The sequence below is a fragment of the Somniosus microcephalus genome, chromosome 12 (genome assembly GCF_052327205.1).
Source record: "Somniosus microcephalus isolate GS21.2 chromosome 12, FLI_Smic_1.0, whole genome shotgun sequence".
In the NCBI taxonomy this organism is placed as follows: Eukaryota; Metazoa; Chordata; class Chondrichthyes; order Squaliformes; family Somniosidae; genus Somniosus; species Somniosus microcephalus.
Window position 1 is genome coordinate 78486261 of NC_140998.1, and position 19514 is coordinate 78505774.

The 19514-nt window shown below is 45.2% G+C and overlaps 1 protein-coding gene across 3 annotated transcripts in view; it reads right to left on the bottom strand.

Moving 5' to 3' along the window:
• The window catches only part of txndc16 (thioredoxin domain containing 16), a 242333-nt gene that overhangs the window by 166680 nt on the left and 56139 nt on the right, over positions 1-19514 (bottom strand). For all 3 annotated transcript variants that reach the window (XM_086003184.1, XM_086003182.1, XM_086003183.1), the window contains exons 11-12: positions 5524-5653; positions 3637-3783 (exon numbers count right to left, since the gene is read on the bottom strand). In XM_086003184.1, the coding sequence (XP_085859310.1) occupies positions 3637-3783; positions 5524-5653 (277 nt within the window). The remainder of the gene's footprint in view (positions 1-3636; positions 3784-5523; positions 5654-19514) is intronic.

A 19514-nucleotide genomic window follows, 5' to 3' on the forward strand; every position in this document is an offset into this window, starting at 1 on the left:
AAGTAGGACACATAGCACGAGTCTGTAGGTCGGGAAAGAAAACCAGCAATAAGAAACCTATCAAAGGAAAGTACAAGAAGGTACATAAGATGACGGAGAATAGTTCAGACGAACAAAAGAGTGACAACGACTCTGAAAGCAGTGAACTGAGTTGTCTGAAACTACATAATGTGATCACAACGGAGGATCACCGAACCATTTGGGTCACTCTCAAGATAGCAGGAGTCCAGGTAAAGATGGAATTGTACACAGGATCAGCCCTAACAGTCATAAACCGACGGGACTACGAGCGGCTATTCTCACACATACCCTTGAGAGACACAAAAATTATTTTGAAGACGTACGCGGGGCAAAAAGTCTACCCCAAAGGAAAAATAAGGGTGACCGTTATATATAACGGTAAGGAAACACCAAAACTAGACCTGTATGTATTGCAAGATGGAGGACCACCATTACTGGGACGTGAATGGATCCGGAAAATACAACTGGATTGGCATTCCATACAGGCACTGACTGTGGCTGACAAAAAGGATGACGACGTCACACCTGGGCGACTGTCAAAGATCCTAACTGACGCGAAAGAAGTGTTCCAGCAAGGACTCGGAACACTAAAAGGCATGACAGCGACGATTAAAATTGAAGAAAACTCAAGCCCAAAATTTTTTACGGCCAGACCAGTACCTTATGCGATCCGCCCAGCCGTCGAAGCAGAGCTGGAGAGTCTGGAACGCTCAGGTGTACTGTCCAAGGTAGACTGGAGCGAGTGGGCTACACCCATCATCCCTGTGATGAAAAAGTCATTGAGCAGCACGCCTGGGGAACCAAGGAAGGTTCGCATCTGTGGGGACTTTAAAGGTAACAGTGAACCCGGTCCTTCACACCGTACAATATCCACTTCCGTGGATTGAAGATATTTTCGCCTCGCTATCCGGAGGGAAACGCTTCACTAAGATTGATCTGGCCCAGGTGTATCTGCAAATGGAGGTAGAAGAAGCATCAAAAAAATACCTCACAATCAACACCCATAAAGGTCTCTACCAATACAACCGGCTGGTATTCGGGGTAGCATCAGCTCCGGCAATTTGGCAGAGGGCAATGGAACAAGTCCTGCAAGGGATCCCAGGGACCCAGTGTTATTTGGACGACATCCTGGTCACGGGCGAAAATGACAGTGATCACCTTGCCAACCTGGAGCAGGTGCTCACTAGATTGCAGGAATATGGGCTCCGAGCTAACCGCCCCAAATGCGAGTTTTTTAGAAAACAGGTCTCGTATTGTGGCCACGTTATCGATAAAGAGGAGTTACATAAGTCCCCAGAGAAGATTGAGGCAGTAGTCAAGGCTCCAGCACCGGAAAATGTGTCACAACTGAGGTCCTTCCTCGGGCTGGTAAACCACTACCATAACTTCTTGCCAAATTTGTCTACAATACTACACCCACTGAACACCCTACTGCAAACTGGGGTGCCATGGAAGTGGAGTGACGAATGTAGACGAGCTTTCCAGAAGAGCAAAACACTAATCACATCGAAAGACAGCCTAGTGTGGGGAGTTATAAAGTTCAGTCACTATCTGCACGGGCAGAAATTCACCTTGCTGACTGATCACCAGCCTCTTGTCTCCATTTTTAATCCGAAGAAGGGCGTTCCGGTGATGACTGCGCAACGACTACAAAGATGGTCACTTTTCTAGGGGCACACCACTATGAGCACGAAACAGCATGGAAATGCTGATGGGCTATCATGCCTGCCACTGCCTACTGCGGAGGAAGCACCAGCAGTGGATCCTGTCAAAATATTCCATTCGACTATAGTTGAATACCTACCGGTAATTAACGCTTGTATCGAAAAGGAAACCCGAAATGGCCCGACACTGTCTCGGGTATATGATTTGACGGTGAAGGGATGGCCAGCACATGGCGACTCACTGTTGCCAGCATTCTCGACAAGGAGAGAACAGCTGTCAGTGTGCCGGGGGACCTTGATGTGTGGTTCCCGAGTGGTAATTCCACCCAAGTTAAGGGATAGAGTGCTCAATGAGCTTCATGAGGGTCATCTGGGAGGGGTAAAAATGAAAAGCCTAGCCAGGGCTTGTGTGGTGGCCGGGAATCGATAAACAAATCGAGGACCTGACCAAGAGCTGCTCAGGATGCCAGAAAGTCCAAAATGCACCACCACAGGCCCCTCTACACCCATGGGAGTGGCCCTCATCTCCATGGCAACGGGGGCATATTGATTTTGCTGGTCCATTCATGGACTCAATGTTTTTAATAGCCGTGGATGCGCACTCGAAATGGCCTGAGGTCATCAAAATGTCCTCCACCACCACGGAGAAAACTATTGCAGTCCTACGGACCATTTTTGCCAGGAATGGCTTGCCAGAACAGATTTGCTCCGACAACGGACCACAGTTTGTGTCCGAAGAGTTCCAGAGGTTCTTGAAAAAGAATGGGGTAAGGCATTACACATCCGCCCCGTATCATCCAGCCACAAATGGATTGGCTGAGAGGTTCGTACAAACCTTTAAGGCGGCAATAAAGGCTATGTACAATGACAACATTCCGCTGCAGCACAAGGTGGACAATTTCCTGTTCGCCTACCAGAATGCGACACATGCAGTCACCAACCAGGCCCCAGCCATGATGTTCTTTAACCAAAGGTTAAGATCTCGCCTGGATTTGCTCAGACCAAACGTACGAAGAGATGTCGAGAGTAAGCAATTCCAGCACATCCATGAGAAGCCAACAAGGAGCTTCAATGTAGGGCAACCAGTCTTGGCCCGCGACTACCGAACAGAAAAATGGCAGCCAGGAACGATATGCACATGGCAGGGCCCACTAATGTACACAGTGGACGTTGGGGAGAGCATCATGAGACGCCATGCTGACCAGATCCTAGAGTCACAGGAACAAGTCAACCCCATGCCTCGCCCATACGTACCTGGTGATGAACCCGACGTATAGGTCGCATCTACCCCAGAAACAGTAGCATCGGAAGCTGATGAACCAACCGACGACAGGGGGCCAGAATCGCCTCCACACCAAGAACAAGACACTCGGGAAAGGCGCTATCCAGAAAGGATCAGGAAGCCTCCCCAAAGACTGAATATATAAATAGACTATTTTCAGCTAATGTTGCATGTTAAAAGTGTTAATTGTAATTAGTTTGATATTTAATTGTTAAATGAGTGTTATGGTACTGTTAATCTAAAAGGGGAGGAATTGTAATGTATATACCTTTAAGTGGGGAGCTATCTTTTACAGCTCATGTATACTGCAGTACCGGCAGTGACCACACCTGTATATAGCCCCGAGTAGTAATCTGTACAGATCAGTTCAACTGTGAGCCACGTTGAGTAAACACCTGTTGTACCGTTTCTGCTGCAGTCTGTATCTTATTATACACGGACGTAACAATATTATCAATCATAATCTGCTTACTTGCAGAAAATTCAAAAATACCAATCTATTTTCCATCTCAGCTCGATATATTGTACCAGATACCTTCGCATTCCTTTCTTGATAGATGAAGCATATTTTTGTTCAAACATCACCATTCAATACTTAGCCCGGCACTCATCTTTTTATAATTCAATTCTGTTTATAAACATGTATCTATAAAACTTCCTAGTACTTACAAGCAATGTAGAATAGCACCACCACATGGGGAGTTGCTGCTAAACTTGCAGGAAAGCTGCTGTCCGTTAGTGCTGGAACTAGGTCTACATCGAGTTCCCTCCATCTGTCTCCGTAGATAGCTTCTGCCACTTCATCATCTTGAATACCTGAAGTATGGAAAAATAATCTTCAGATACAACTGAGATAAGTATTTTTCCTAATCGTGCATTTATCTTATGCCGTAAACATATTACTACAACCAAGGTCTGCACTGTAAGTTGAATGAGGTTGTGCCACTGCTTTCCACGGCACCGTGGTACCATCTAAGAAGGTGGTTTTCCTGGATGCCTCCAGAGCTAGCAGTGCCAGAACAGCAATGCAACCACTGCCATTTTTCCTGGGTGCTCAATTTACATGTACACCGGTGATGCAGGTTCTGATTGCTGGCCTTTATATAAAATACATTCAGAAGTTATTTTCTTCTCCCTTATCTCAGGAAAATATGATAGCACAGTGGAGGTGGAGAATAATGAGGCATTCTAGCTATTTAATCTGCAAAATCCAAAATAAAAATGTGAAGGATACAATCTTGGCAAAATAGAGTGTAATATAAAAATATCTTATCAAAAGATCATGCTTCGATGCTAACGTCCAGTAACTAAGAATTTTAAGTTGCCTGCTGAAATAATGATTTTTATAAGGAAGCATCCTATTTTTGTAAACAATTTTTTCATCCTTGCTCAAGGGAAAAAGATGTGAATTATAATAAAAAATAAATAAGGGAACGTACATTAAAAAATGATTATGTAGCAGATGTGTCTCTGTTTTAAGCAAAAAAGATTTAGATCTATCTTGCTGTCAAGAGCGCCTACAATAAATTTACTAGCATTACATTTCTGAATCAAGAATAAAATACAATATGAAATTATGGAAACCTGTGGCATTGAAATGTACTATTTCATGAAGAGCAATTTTCACCCCACCCATGGTCATTTATTAAACCAATAGTAAGTTCTGTAGTTTCATTAAACTGAGTAGCATTAAGTATGTTACTTTGCAATAAAAATTAATTTATGTTATGAGCTATTCACAATTTTACTCCTGTGGTACGATATAAAACATACGAAAAGATGGAAGAAGAAAAGACTCTGCCTCAGCATATCATATCTGTTCCTTCCACAAGACCATGTACAAGTCAACCTTTCATGGAGTTGACCAACCTAAGTAATCCTGAAGGAAGGTTCTGCAAAAGTTTTTCTTTCCCAAAACTTATAAAGCAAAACCTTAGAATATCTATCTAACATTACAATCTAAATTATTCAAATTTGACCAATTGCTTTCCATGGCATGACATGTACATGGTCCTAAAATTAGAAGCCATCATATTCCACAAGGTATTTGATTATATCTAACTAGATTTACCTTTACAACCTTCAAACCTATTCCTAACTCAATATTTCCCCAATATGGGCGAGAACAGCTAATAATATTGTCAAATTGTCTGTGCAACCAGGTGACCGGTGCACTGGTTTTCAGATTATGTAATTCAAGTTGATAAAAAAGCAGGAACATAAAGTGAAACCATGCAGAACTCAATAATCCAAGAAAATTATATTCACTGTTTACAGTATCATTAAACATAGATCTTAAAATAATGTTAAAAACCAAATCAAACATACCGTAGGACCAAAAGACAATGGCTCAAATAGTTACCGGATGTCATCTTTTGCTTTTATCATGTTATGCAGTGAGTACACTTTATAAATCCACTCAATAAACAACTTTTATATTTTTTTTAAAGTTTTAAACCTGGAAGTAAGAAATATCTTGATAACTTGGTGATTTCCCCGTGTATGCAGTTGTCATTAGATTTTGCTTCTCCGTGAACTAACTGTACCTCACCATACCTATGAAATCCATATCTTCATTTTCCTCTTCGTCATCTTGTTCTCTAGTTGATACATTTTTCACTTCACCTTTGACAAGACCAATAATTTCTTCAACAGATGTTATATCCAAATAGTCAATGGATGAATCCTGAAGGAACATAACAGCATATCAAACAGTCAAACAAAAACATTTTACAAGGACTAAAATGTGTTAAGCACAGAGGTAATCTAATTCTTAGCTTTCATAAATTCACTTTTGGGGAGAAACATGAGCAGTTTCAGTCATGCAAGAAAATAAAAACCATACATTAATTATTAATGAACCAGATTAAATTTTACATTTATATACATTTTTGTTTTGTGATCATGGGACTGCAACATTATAAATATAATTCCTTTAAAATGTGCAATCTCCCAGCCCCAACCCACAATCCCACTCTGTGGGTAAAACCATCCTGGGTCACTGAGGAGATCCTAGCCAACCACTCCCCACATTACCACTCCTAGGCACTTCAAACTGTACAAATCCCATCTAGTATTCAGCAAGCCTCCAATCCACACTGCTTGAGGATTCTGACCCTGTCAATCTTCATTAACCTAGTGCCAACAAAATATACTGAACTCCAAACCTTCACAATATGCAACAGCAAAAACCATCTAATGTTACATTACCCAAGAAAGCGTATAAACTTCATAAAATGGAATAAAAAGCTTAAAAAGTACAAAATACCTCTTACATTCTACATCCAATTCATGAAATACTATACAGTTCTATTCAATCAACCTCCCTTTCCTCTCCGAAGTCCTTGAACGTGGTGTCACCTCCCAAATCCGTGCTCATCTTTCCCACGACTCCATGTTTGAATCCCTCCGATCAGGTTTCTGCCTCTGCCACAGTACCGAAACGGCTCTTATCAAAGTCACAAACGACATCCTATGTGACGGTGACAAAGGTAAATTGCCCCTCCTCGTCCTTCTCGACCTGTCTGTAGCCTTTGACACGGTTGACCACACCATCCTTCTCCAATGCCTCTCCACCGTCGTCCAGCTGGGTGGGACTGCACTCGCCTGGTTTCATTCTTATCTATCTAATTGTAGCCAATCACCTGCAATGGTTTCTCTTTCCGCTCCCACATCGTTACCTCTGGTGTCCCCAAAGGATCTATCCTTGGCCCCCTCCTATTGCTCATCTACATGCTGCCCCTCGACGACATCATCCGAAAACACAGCGTCAGTTTCCACATGTACGCTGACGACACCCAGCTCTACCTCACCACCACTTCTCTCAACCCCTCCACGGTCTCTAAATTGTCAAGACTGCTTGCCCGACATCCAGTACTTGATGAGCAGAAATTTCCTCCAACTAACTACTGGGAAGACAGAAGCCATTGTCTTTGGTCCCCACCACAAACTCTGCTGCTTAGTCATCGACTCCATCCCTCTCCCCAACATCTGTCTTGAGGCTAAACCAAACTGGCTACAACACTAGCATCTACCCAGCAATGTGGAAAATTGCCCAAGTATATCCTGGCTACAAAAAGCAGGACAAATCCGACCCGGCCAATTACCGTCCCATCAGTCTACTCTCAATCATCAGCAAAGCGATGGAAGGTGTCGTCGACAGTGCTATCAAGCGGCACTTACTCAGCAATAACCTGCTAACTGACGCCCAGTTTGGGTTCCGCCAGGGCCACTCAGCTCCTGACCTCATTACAGCCTTGGTCCAAACATGGACAAAAGAGCTGAACTCCAGAGGTGAGGTGAGAGTGACTGCCCTTGACATCAAGGCAGCATTTGATCGAGTGTGGCATCAAGGAGCCCTAGCAAAACTGAAGTCAATGGGAATCAAGGGGAAAACTCTCCATTGGTTGGAATCATACCTAGCACAAAGGAAGTTGCCAATCACATGACATCACTGCAGGAGTTCCTCAGGGCAGTGTCCTAGGCCCAACCATCTTCAGCTGTTTTATCAATGACCTTCCCTCCATCATAAGGTCAGAAGTGGGGATGTTCGCTGATGATTGCACACTGTTCAGCACCATTCAAGACTCGTCAGATACTGATGCAGTCCGTGTCCATATGCAGCAAGACCTGGACAACATTCAGACTTGGGCTGACAAGTGGCAAGTAACATTCGCACCACACAAGTGCCAGGCAATGACCATCTCCAACAAGCGAGACTCTAACCATCTCCCCTTGACATTCAATGGCATTACCATCGCTGAATCCCCCATTATCAACATCCTGGGGGTTACCATTGATCAGAAACTGAACTGGACCAGCCATATAAATACTGTGGCTACAAGAGCAGGCCAGAGGCTGGGAATTCTGTGGTGTCTCACCTCCTGATTCCCCAAAGCCTTTCCATCATCTACAAGGCACAAGTCAGGAGTGTGATGGAATACTCTCCACTTGCCTGGATGAGTGCAGCTCCAACAACACTCAATAAGCTCGACACCATTCAGGATAAAGCAGCCCGCTTGATTGGCACTCCATCCACCACCTTCAACATTCACTCCCTCCACCACCGGCGCACTGTGGCTGCAGTGTGTACCATCTACAAGATGCACTGCAGCAACTCGCCAAAGCTCCCTCAACAGCACCTTCCAAACCTGCGACCTCTACCACTTAAAAGGACAAGGGCAGCAGACGCATGGGAACATCACCGCCTACAAGTTCCCCTCCAAGCCATACACCATTCTGACTTGGACCTGTATCGCCGCCGTTCCTTCACTGTCGCTAGGCCAAAATCCTGGAACTCCCTTCCTAATGTGGTGTATGTGCCTTTAAGAGCCCCTGTGTACTGTAATGCCGGTAGTGGCCACTCGGGCTATATAAGCCTGTATAGTGTCTTGTATCTTTTAGTTCACCTCCAGACTTTGTTCAGTAAACATCTGTTAAACCAACTCCTGCATTCCGTGTCTCCATTAACACACGGATACAACAGTGGCGACGAATTGGAAACGGACTTACCTGCAATTCGGCAGCACCTCAAGGAGATCGATTCCTCAGATGAAGGTCGAAGAAAAAAAAAAGAAAAAACTGTGGTTTCACCAGCTAGCCGGGCTGGTGGCAGGTACTGCAATAATCCTTCCTGGGCGGCGGGCTGGGGCTCGATTGGCTGGCTCTGCAGCAGGGCCGAGCAGCGAAGGCGGAGGCAAACAGAGACGGAGGGTGGAGCACTCGGGAGACGGCCAGCGCTGCAAAGCAGGTCGGCGTTCGGACCAAGCAGAAGGAGGGAAAAGTCCCAGAGAGTCCGGCGGGAACGAGTCTCCAACTATTAAAAATATCTGTATAAATAAAAACCGCGGAGAACAGCGTTGTCAGCAGCGGCAGCGGCGGGAAAGCGCGGGAGGCGCCATTTTTTCTCGGCAGGGAAGAAAGGAAAGCACGGGAGGCACCATTTTTTTTCAGGATGCCTAAGACTGGCAATATTACTGCTTTCGATAGTGATGTAGAGGATTGGACAACATATATGGAAAGAGTGGAGGTATATTGCACAGCGAATGAAATAGAGGATGATAAAAAGGCATCGGTACTTCTAAATCTAATGGGCGCAAGGACATACGGGCTGTTCCGAAACTTAATCACTCCAGCCAAACCGATGGACAAGAATTTTAAAGAGATTGTTGATACCCTACAGGAGCACTTAAACCCAACACCGCTGCTGATAGCGGAACAATTCAAATTCTTCAGGAGGAATCAGCACAAGAATGAAAGTAACGCTGATTACCTCACCGAATTAAGAAAGCTGTCAAAGCACTGCCAATTCGGGGCAGGACTGGCAGATTCTCTTCGAGAAAAATTCGTCTGCGGTCTCCTAAGTGAAGGAACACAGAAAAGGCTACTTTCTGAGAAAGGTTTAACACTGGACAAGGCTTTCAGTGTGGCTGTATCATACGAAGCAGCAGCAAGCGGAGCTGCAGAGATACAGCAAAAGCCACAGGACTTCGGCACCCATGGAATGACACGGGGTTTCGAGAGATGTTATCGCTGCGGCAGATCCACCCATGACCAGAGGGACTGCTGGTTCAAGGACAAAGCACGCAGGCAATGCGGAAAGATGGGACACATTGCACGTGTATGCCGATCTGGAAACAAAAAATCCACTGACAGAAAAAAAATCAATAAGGAAAAGTACAGAAAGGTACAAATGATGACGGACAGTAGCTCCGAAGACCAGAAGAGCGATAGCGACTCCGGAAACAAGAGACTAAGCTGCCTCAAATTACATAACGTAATTGTCAAAGAAGATTACCAGACCATTTGGGTTACCCTCACGATAGCGGGGTCCCCAGTTAAAATGGAGCTAGATACAGGATCAGATCTGATCGGCATAAGTCGACGGGATTACGAGCGGCTATTTCCGCATATACCTTTGAAAGACACATCCATTATCTTGAAAACATATACGGGGCAGAAAGTATACCCCAGAGGGAAAATAAGGGTGCCTGTTGTATACAACGGCAAGGAAATACAGAAGTTGTATTTATACGTTCTGCAAGGTGGTGGTCCACCGCTGTTGGGACGTGAATGGATCAGGAAGATACGTTTAGACTGGCACTCCATTCAGGCACTGACGGTGACCAGTAAGAAAAAAAATGATGATGACGTCATACCTGAACGATTAAAAGACATCTTGGCCAACGCCAAAGAAGTGTTTCAACAGGAACTAGGAGCCTTGAAAGGCATCACCGCCTCAATAAAAGTGGAAGATGCGGCAATTCCCAAGTTTTTTAAGGCAAGGCCGGTGCCATACGCAATTCGTCCAGCAGTCGAGGCAGAGCTGCAGAATTTGGAAAAGGCAGGCGTGTTATCCAAGATAGATTGGAGTGAGTGGGCAACACCCATCGTCCCGGTCATGAAGAAAACGTTGAATAATGATAAAGCTGAAGAACAGAGAAAAATTTGCATCTGTGGGGACTTCAAGGTGACTGTAAACCCGGTCCTTCACATGGTACAGTATCCTCTTCCGAGGATAGAAGATATTTTCGCCTCACTATCCGGAGGGAAACGTTTCACCAAAATTGACTTGGCACAGGCATAGCTACAGATGGAGGTTGAGGAGGCCTCTAAAAAGTATCTCACGATAAACACACACAAAGGCCTGCACCAGTACAATCGACTGGTTATCGGAGTACCATCAGCTCCAGCTATCTGGCAAAGAGCTATGGAGCAAGTCCTGCAAGGGATTCCGGGGACTCAATGCTACCTAGACGACATCCTTGTAACAGGAGAAAACGACAACAAGCACCTTGCCAATTTGGAGCAGGTGCTCACTAGGCTGAGAGAACGGGGCCTACGAGCAAATCGCCCCAAGTGCGAATTTTTCCAGAAACAAATATCATATTGTGGCCACATAATTAACGAAGAAGGGTTGCATAAGTCACCTGAAAAAATTGAAGCGGTCATAAAAGCCCCAGCACCTGAAAATGTCTCACAATTAAGGTCGTTCCTGGGATTGATAAATTACTATCATAAATTTTAACCGAACTTGTCAACTGTTCTGCACCCTCTTAACGAACTGCTACAAACGGGAGTAAATTGGAAATGGAGCGAAGACTGTAAACGTGCCTTCCATAAATGCAAAGGCTTGATCACGTCCAAGGAAGTTTTGGCTCATTACAACCCATCACTGCCAATCAGACTGGCGTGCGATGCATCCCCTTACGGCGTAGGAGCGGTATTATCGCATAGATTCCCTGATGGCTCGGAGCGGCCGATAGCTTTTGCGTCACGCTCATTGAACTCAGCTGAGCGTAACTATGCCCAGATCGACAGGGAAGCACTCAGCCTGGTATGGGGAGTGAAGAAATTCAACCATTACCTACACGGACAAAAATTTACCTTGTTGACTGACCATCAACCCCTCATCTCCATATTCAACCCTAAAAAGGGCGTTCCCATTATGACAGCGCAAAGGCTACAGAGGTGGTCCCTTTTCCTAGGGGCACACCAATATGACATAGAATACAAAGAATCAAAACAGCATGGAAATGCTGACGGTTTATCGCGTCTACCGTTGCCAACGGTAGAAGAGGCACCTACAGTGGACCCAGTGGAGATGTTCCACTCAACCATAGTGGAATGTCTACCAGTAACAAATTCTACCATTGAAAAGGAAACGAGAAATGACCCGACTCTCTCACGAGTCTACGATTTAACGGTGAAGGGATGGCCAGCACATGGCGAACCACTGTTGCCAGCATTCTCGCAAAGAAGAGAACAGCTGTCAGTGTGCTGAGGAACCTTGATGTGTGGATCCAGAGTGGTGATTCCACCCAAACTCCAGGATAAAGTGTTAAAGGAGCTTCACAAGGGGCATCTGGGTGGAGTGAAAATGAAGAACCTAGCCAGAGCGTTTGTGTGGTGGCCAGGTATCGATGGAGACATCGAAGAAATGACCAAGAGCTGTCTAGGATGCCAGAAGGTCCAAAACGCCCCACCACAAGCCCCTCTACATCCATGGGAGTGGCCCTCATCTCCATGGCAAAGGGTACACATCAACTTTGCTGGTCCATTTATGGACTCAATGTTCTTAATCGCGGTTGATGCACACTCCAAGTGGCCGGAGGTAATAAAGATGTCCTCCACCACCACGGAAAAAACCATCACAGTATTAAGGACCATATTTGCCAGGAATGGGCTGCCTGAACAGATCTGTTCTGATAATGGACCGCAATTTGTGTCCGAAGAATTCAGGAAGTTCTTAAAAAACAATGGGCTTAAGCACTACATGTCCGCCCCATACCATCCCGCCACCAATGGATTGGCTGAAAGGTTTGTCCAGACCTCAAGAAGGCCATAAAGGCCATGGGTAATGAAGACATAAATCTACAGCATAAGGTAGATAACTTCTTGTTTGCATACAGGAATGCAACACATGTGCTTACAAACCAAACTCCCGCCATGATGTTTTTCAATAGAAGACTAAGATGCCGGCTGGATTTGATCAAGCCAAACATCAGAAGGAACGTAGAGAACCGGCAATTTCAAGGCATGAATGAAAGGCCAACTAGAACCTTCCAGATAGGTCAACAAGTTTTGGCCCGGGACTACCGTACCGAGAAATGGCAGCCTGGAACTATTTGCACACGACTAGGACCGCTGATGTATACCGTGGACATTGGAGAAAGCATAATAAGGCGCCATGCTGACCAGATCATAGAGTCATCCGAAAAGGGACAACCTACACCACAACTCTATACGCCTAATGATGAAGCAGAGATACCCATAGTATCTACCTCCGATCCGGTGATACTGGAACCAGATGAACCCGACACTGGCATTCAAGCCGAATCGACCTTGCCAAAAGAACCTACGACACCACCGAAAACTACTACACCACCGAGGCGTTATCCGGACCGAGTCAGGAAGCCTCCAGAGAGACTGACTTATAATTGATTAACTGCAGCAAATGTGTAGATTATTGTTCTTGTAAACATGTTAATTAATGATTACTTAAAATGTTATGTACTGGTTGTCTAAAAGGGGAGGAATTGTGGTGTATGTGCCTTTAAGAGCCCCTGTGTACTGTAATGCCGGTAGTGGCCAATCGGGCTATATAAGCCTGTATAGTGTCTTGTATCTTTTAGTTCACCTCCAGACTTTGTTCAGTAAACACCTGTTAAACCAACTCCTGCATTCCGTGTCTCTATTAACACACGGATACCTCACCTAACAGCATTGTGGATGTACCTACACCATATGGGCTGCAGCGGTTCAAGAAGGCGGCTCACCACCATCTTCTCAAGGGCAATTAGTGATGGGCACTAAATGCAGGCCTAGCCAGCCAGCGACGCCCACATCCCATCAATGAATAAAAAACTGTTCACAACCTTAGTGTCATATTTGACCCCGGGATGAGCTTCCAACCACATATCCACGCCATCACTAAGACCGCCTATTTCCACCTCCGGAACATCGGCAACTCCACCCCTGCCTCAGCTCATCTGCTGCTGAAACCCTAATCCATGCATCTGTTACCTCTAAACTTGACTAGTCCAACGCACTCCTGGCCAACCTCCCACATTCTACCCTACATAAACCTGAGGTCATCCAAAATTCTGCTGCCCCTGTCCAAACTTGCACCAAGTCTCATTCACCCATCACCCGTGTTCGCTGACCTACATTGGCTCCTGATTAAGCAATGCCTCAACATTAAAATTCTCATCCTTGATTTTAAATCCTTGCATGGCCTCACTCCTCCCTATCTCTGTAATCTCCTTCAACCCCACAACCCTCCAAGGTATCTGCACTCCTCTAATTCTGGCCTCTTGAGCATCCCCGATTTTAAACGCTTCACCATTGGTGGTCGTGCCTTCAGCTGCCGAGGCCCTAAGCTCTGGAATTCCATCCCCAAACCTCTCCATCTCTTTATCCTCCTTTAAACCTACTGCTTTGACCAACCTTTTGGTCATCTGGTCATCATGTTGGAACCAACGACATTGGCAGAACTAAGAATGAGGTTCTGCTGAGGGAGTTTGAGGAGCTAGGGTCTTAATTAATAAGCAGAACCATAAGGGTAATAATCTCTGGATTACTACCTGAGCCACATGCAAATTGGCATAGGATCAAGCAGATCAGAGAGTTAAATGCATGGCTCAAAGAGTGCTGTGGAAAACAGGGGTTTCAATTCATGGGGCACTGGCACCAATACTGGGGAAAGAGAGAGCTGTTCCATCGGGACGGGCTCCACTTAAACCGGGCTGGGACCAGCGTCCTGGCGAATCAAATAACTAGGGCTGTAGATAGGGCTTTAAACTAAAAAAGAGGGGGAGGGGTCAGGTGAGGGGAAATTTAGAAATCTAAAGAGAAAGGTCAAGGCGATAGAGCAGTGTAGCGATTTGGGTAAAAATAAGCAGAGTGTGACAGGAAGGGACAGAGAGTTTAACGGTAGCTGTGCAGCAGAGAATAAGGTCAAAGCAGGGAATAATGGTAAAAAAATTAAATTAAAGGCTCTTTATCTGAATGCATGAAGCATTCGTAACAAGAGAGACAAACTAGTGGCACAAATAGAGATAAATGGGTTTGATCTAATAGACATTACAGAGACGTGGTTGCAAGATTGGAAACTAAATGTTCCAGAGTACTCGACGTTTCGAAAAGACAGGCAGAATGGAAAAGGAGGGGGGGGGGAGTAGCCTTGATGATAAAGGACAGTAGCAAGAAAGGATCTCAGCTCAGAAGATCAGGAAGTAGTATCAGTATGGGTGGATATAAGGAATAACAAGGGGCAGAAAACACTGGTAGGAGTAGTATATAGGCCCCCTAACAGTAGCTATACCATTGGGCAGAATATTAATCAAGAAATAGTAGGAGGTTGCAACAAAGGGAATGCAATAATCTTGGGGGACTTTAATCTTCATATAGACTGGACAAATGAAATTGGCAAAGGTCGCCTGGAGGAGGAGTTCATGGCATGCATTCGGGACAGTTTCCTAGAACAATATGTTATGGAACCAACCAGGGAACAGGCTATTTTAGATCTTGTATTGTGTAATGAGACACGGTTAATTAGCAATCTCATAGTAAAGGATCCTCTGGGCAGAGTGATCATAATATGATAGAATTTCACATTAATTTTGAGAGTGACTTGCCTAAGTCCAAAACTAGAGTCTTAAACTTAAATGAAGCCAATTACATAGGCATGAGAGGCGAGTTGGCTAAAGTAGATTGGAAAAATAGATTAAAATGTATGGTGGTAGATAAGCAGTGGCTAGCATTTAAAGAAATATTTCATAATTCTCAACAAAAATACATTCCATTGAGAAACAAAAACTCCATGGGAAAAATGATCCAACCGTGGCTAACTAAAGAAGTTAAAGATTGCATTAGATTGAAAGAAGCTTATAATGTTGCAAAGAATAATAGTAAGCCTGAGGATTGGGAGAGTAGCAAAAGTAAATGTTGGTCCCTTAGAGGCTGAGACAGGAGAAATTATTATGGGGAATAAGGAAATGGCAGAAACGTTAAAAAAATATTTTGTGTCTCTTCACAGTAGAAGACAAAAAAAATACCAAAAATGGTGGGGAACCAAGAGTCTAATGAGGGTGAGGAACTTAATGTAATTAATATAAGTAGAGAAAAAAAGTACTGGAGAAACTAATGGGACTAAAAGCCGACAAATCCCCTGGACTCGACGACCTACATCCTAGGGTTCTAAAAGAGGTGGCTGAAGAGATAATGGATGTATTGGTTTTAATCTTCCAAAATTCCCGAGATTCTAGAACAGTCCCAATGGATTGGAAGGTCGCAAATGTAACACCGCTATTCAAGAAAAGAGGGAGAGAAAAAAAAGGGAACTACAGGCCAGTTAGCCTGACATCAGTCATCAGGAAAATGCTGGAGTCCATTGTTAAGGAGGTAGTATCAGGGCACTTAAAAAATCATAACATGATTAGGCAGAGTCAACATGGTTTTATGAAAGGGAAATCATGTTTGACAAATTTATGAGAGTTTTTTGAGGATGTAAGGGGAACCAGTGGATGTAGTATATTTGGATTTCCAAAAGGCATTCGATAAAGTGCCACATAAAAGGTTATTACACAAGATTAGGGTTCATGGTGTTGGGGTAATATAGTAAGTAGCATGGATAGAGGATTGGTTAACAGACAGAAAACAGAGTAGGGAGAAAACGGATCTTTTTCAGGTTGGCAGGCAGTAACTAGTGGGATACCGCAAGGATCAGTGCTGGGGCCTCAGCTATTTACAATCTATATTAATGACCTAGATGAAGGGACTGAGTGTAATGTATCCAAGTTTGCTGATGATACAAAGCTAGGTGGGACAGTAAGCTGTGAGAACACAAAGGGCCAGATTTTCAGTGTGCCGTGAGGCGGGCTTTTAGACGTGCGGGGGACAAAAATCCCGAATTCGGGGGTCCAGACACCATCACGCCAAAAACCCGCCTCCACGTAAGTTTCAGAGGAGGCGGGTACCCGCCCTGCACTGGGACCCGCCGACCCGAGGCGGTAAGGGATTAGTGCCAATTAACTGCCTGTTAACAGGTAGTTAACAGGCAGTTTTCAGCCTAATCCCTATTTTGTGGGGTGTTGAGTGGGATTCCCGATGGCTCCAAACCATGCCAGGTTAGAGCAGGCGGGCCATCGGGTTGAAGGGCTTGGAGGGGTCGCGATGTCGGTGTACAGCTGAGTGATGGGTGCATGAGTGCAAAGGTAAGTGTGTTTGGTGTGTCTAAAGTGTGTGAAGAAGTTTAAATTACCTGTACTTACTTTAACAGCCTTTCTTCCTCTAGGCGTCAGCAGTCCATCACTCAGCAGGCACTGAAAGCTGAATGGCTGCGATCTGTCAAAAGTGACAGCCTTCAGCTTTCAGTGCCGGCGAGAGTTCTAACTGAGTTTGCGTAGAAGGACTCAGGTTAGAAGTCAGACTGTCAGTGTTTGACAGCTTCAAGCAGCTGTGAAACACTGATATTTCATCTGTCAAAAACTCTTGACAGATGAAATTTCAGTCTGTGACGTCACCTGTTGCCGGGTGGCCCTTAATTGGCCTGCTGAGCCCCTGGGCGGGCTCAACAAGGTCAGTCAAGGGAAAATCACGTTGATTGGCCGGACATCGACAGAGGCGGGACTAAAACCCGAAAGTTGTAGTCCCGCCTTCTTCCCAACTGCTGAATGAAAATCCAGTCCAAAGAGTCTGCAAAGGGATATAGACAGACTAAGTGAATGGGCAGTAAGGTGGCAGATGGAGTATAATGTAGGGAAATGTAAGGTTATTCACTTTGGTAGGAAGACTATAAAAACAGAATTTTATTTAAATGGCGAGAAACTTTCAAATGTTGGTGTTCAGAGAGATTTGGGTGTCCTCGTGCAAGAAACACAGAAAGCTAGCATGCAGATACAGCAAGCAATAAGGAAGGCAAATGGCATGTTGGCCTTTATTGCAAGGGGGTTGGAGTATAAGAGTAAGGAAATCTTGCTACAATTGTACAGGGCCGTGGTGAGACCACACCTGGAGTACTGTGCACAGTTTTCGTCTCCTTATCTAAGGAAAGATATACTTGCCTTAGAGGCAGTGCAATGAAGGTTCACTAGATTGATCCCTGGGATGGGAGGGCTGTCCAATGATGAGAGATTGTGTAGAATGGGCCTATACTCTCTGGAGTTTAGAAGAATGAGAGGTGATCTCATTGAAACATACAAGATTCTAAAGGGGATTGACAGGGTAGATGCTGAGAGGTTGTTTCCCCTGGCTTGAGTGTCTAGAACTAGGGGGCATAGTCTCAGGATAAGGGGTAGGCCATTTAAGACTGAGATGAGGAGGAATTCCTTCACTCAGAGGGTTGTGAATCTTTGGAATTCTCTGCCCCAGAGGGCTGTGAATGCTGAGTCTTTGAATATATTCAAGGCTGAGATAGATAGATTTTTGAACTCTAGAGGAATCAAGGGATATGGAGATCGGGCAGGAATGTGGAGTTGAGGTCGATGATCAGCCATGATCTTATTGAACGGCGGAGCAAGCTCAAGGGGCCATATGGCCTACTCCTGCTCCTAATTCTTATGTTCTTACCCCAATACAGGAAAATCTCTTTTAACCAGCACCTAAATATCCGGAAATCTCTCTTAACCGGCAAAATTCAGAAGTAGGTTCAGGTAAGTTTTACTATATATTAGTGGCCGTGTAACCGGGGTTCCTGGATCTGTGGCCATGTAACTGGGGTTCCTGCACCTGTGGCCGTGCAACAGGGACTCCTGGATCTGTGGCCGTGTAACCGGGACTCCTGCACAAGTGCCGTGTAACCGGGGCTCCTGCACCTGTGGCCGTGTACGGGGCTCTTGTACCTTGATAAGTATCTCTCTGTAATCCAGACTTTTTGATCAACTGGCACCACGCCGGTCCCGAATAAAAAGAGTTTCCTGTATCTCCTTATGTGGCTCAAAGTCAAATTTTGTTTGATAACACTCCTGTGAAGTGCCTTGGGATGTTTTACTAGGTTAAAGGTGTAGTGTATGTACCTTTAAGAGCCCCTGTGTACTGTAATACCGGTAGTGACCACTCGGGTATATAAGCCTGTATAGCGTCTGGTATCTTTTAGTTCACCTCCAGACTTTGTTCAGTAAACACCTGTTAAACCAACTCCTGCATTCCGTGTCTCCATTAACACACGGATACAACAGTGGTGACGAATTAGAAACGGACTTACCTGCAATTCGGCAGCACCTCAAGGAGATCGATTCCTCAGACGAAGGTCGAAGGAAAAAAAAAACTGTGAGTTCACCAGCTAGCCGGGCTGGTGGCAGGTACTGCACTAATCCTTCCTGGGCGGCGGGCTGGGGCTCGATCGGGTGGCTCTGCAGCGGGGCCGAGCAGCGAGTCGGAAGGCGGAGGCAAACAGAGACGGAGGGTGGAGCACTCGGGAGACGGCCGACGCTGCAAAGCAGGTCGGCGTTCGGACCAAGCAGAGGGAGGGGAAAGTCCCAGAGAGTCCGGCGGGAACAAGTCTCCAACTATTAAAAATATCTGTGTAACTAAAAACCGCGGAGAACAGCGTTGTCAGCAGCGGCAGCGGCGGGAAAGCGCGGGAGGCGCCATTTTTTCTTGGCAGGGAAGAAAGGAAAGCGCGGGAGGCGCCATTTTTGATTTTCAGGATACCTAAGACTGGCAATATTACTGCTTTCGATAGTGATATAGAGGATTGGACCACATATGTGGAAAGAGTGGAGGACTATTGCACAGCGAATGAAGTAGAGGATGATAAAAAGGCATCGGTACTTCTAAATCTGATGGGTGCAAGGACATACGGGCTGTTACGAAACTTAATCACTCCAGCCAAACCGATGGACAAGAATTTTAAGGAGATTGTTGATACCCTACAGGAGCACTTAAACCCAACACCGCTGCTGATCGTGGAAGGATTCAAATTCTTCAGGAGGAATCAGCACAAGAATGAAAGTAACGCTGATTACCTCACCGAATTAAGAAAGCTGTCAAAGCACTGCCAATTCGGGGCAGGACTGGCAGATTCTCTACGAGACAAATTCGTCTGC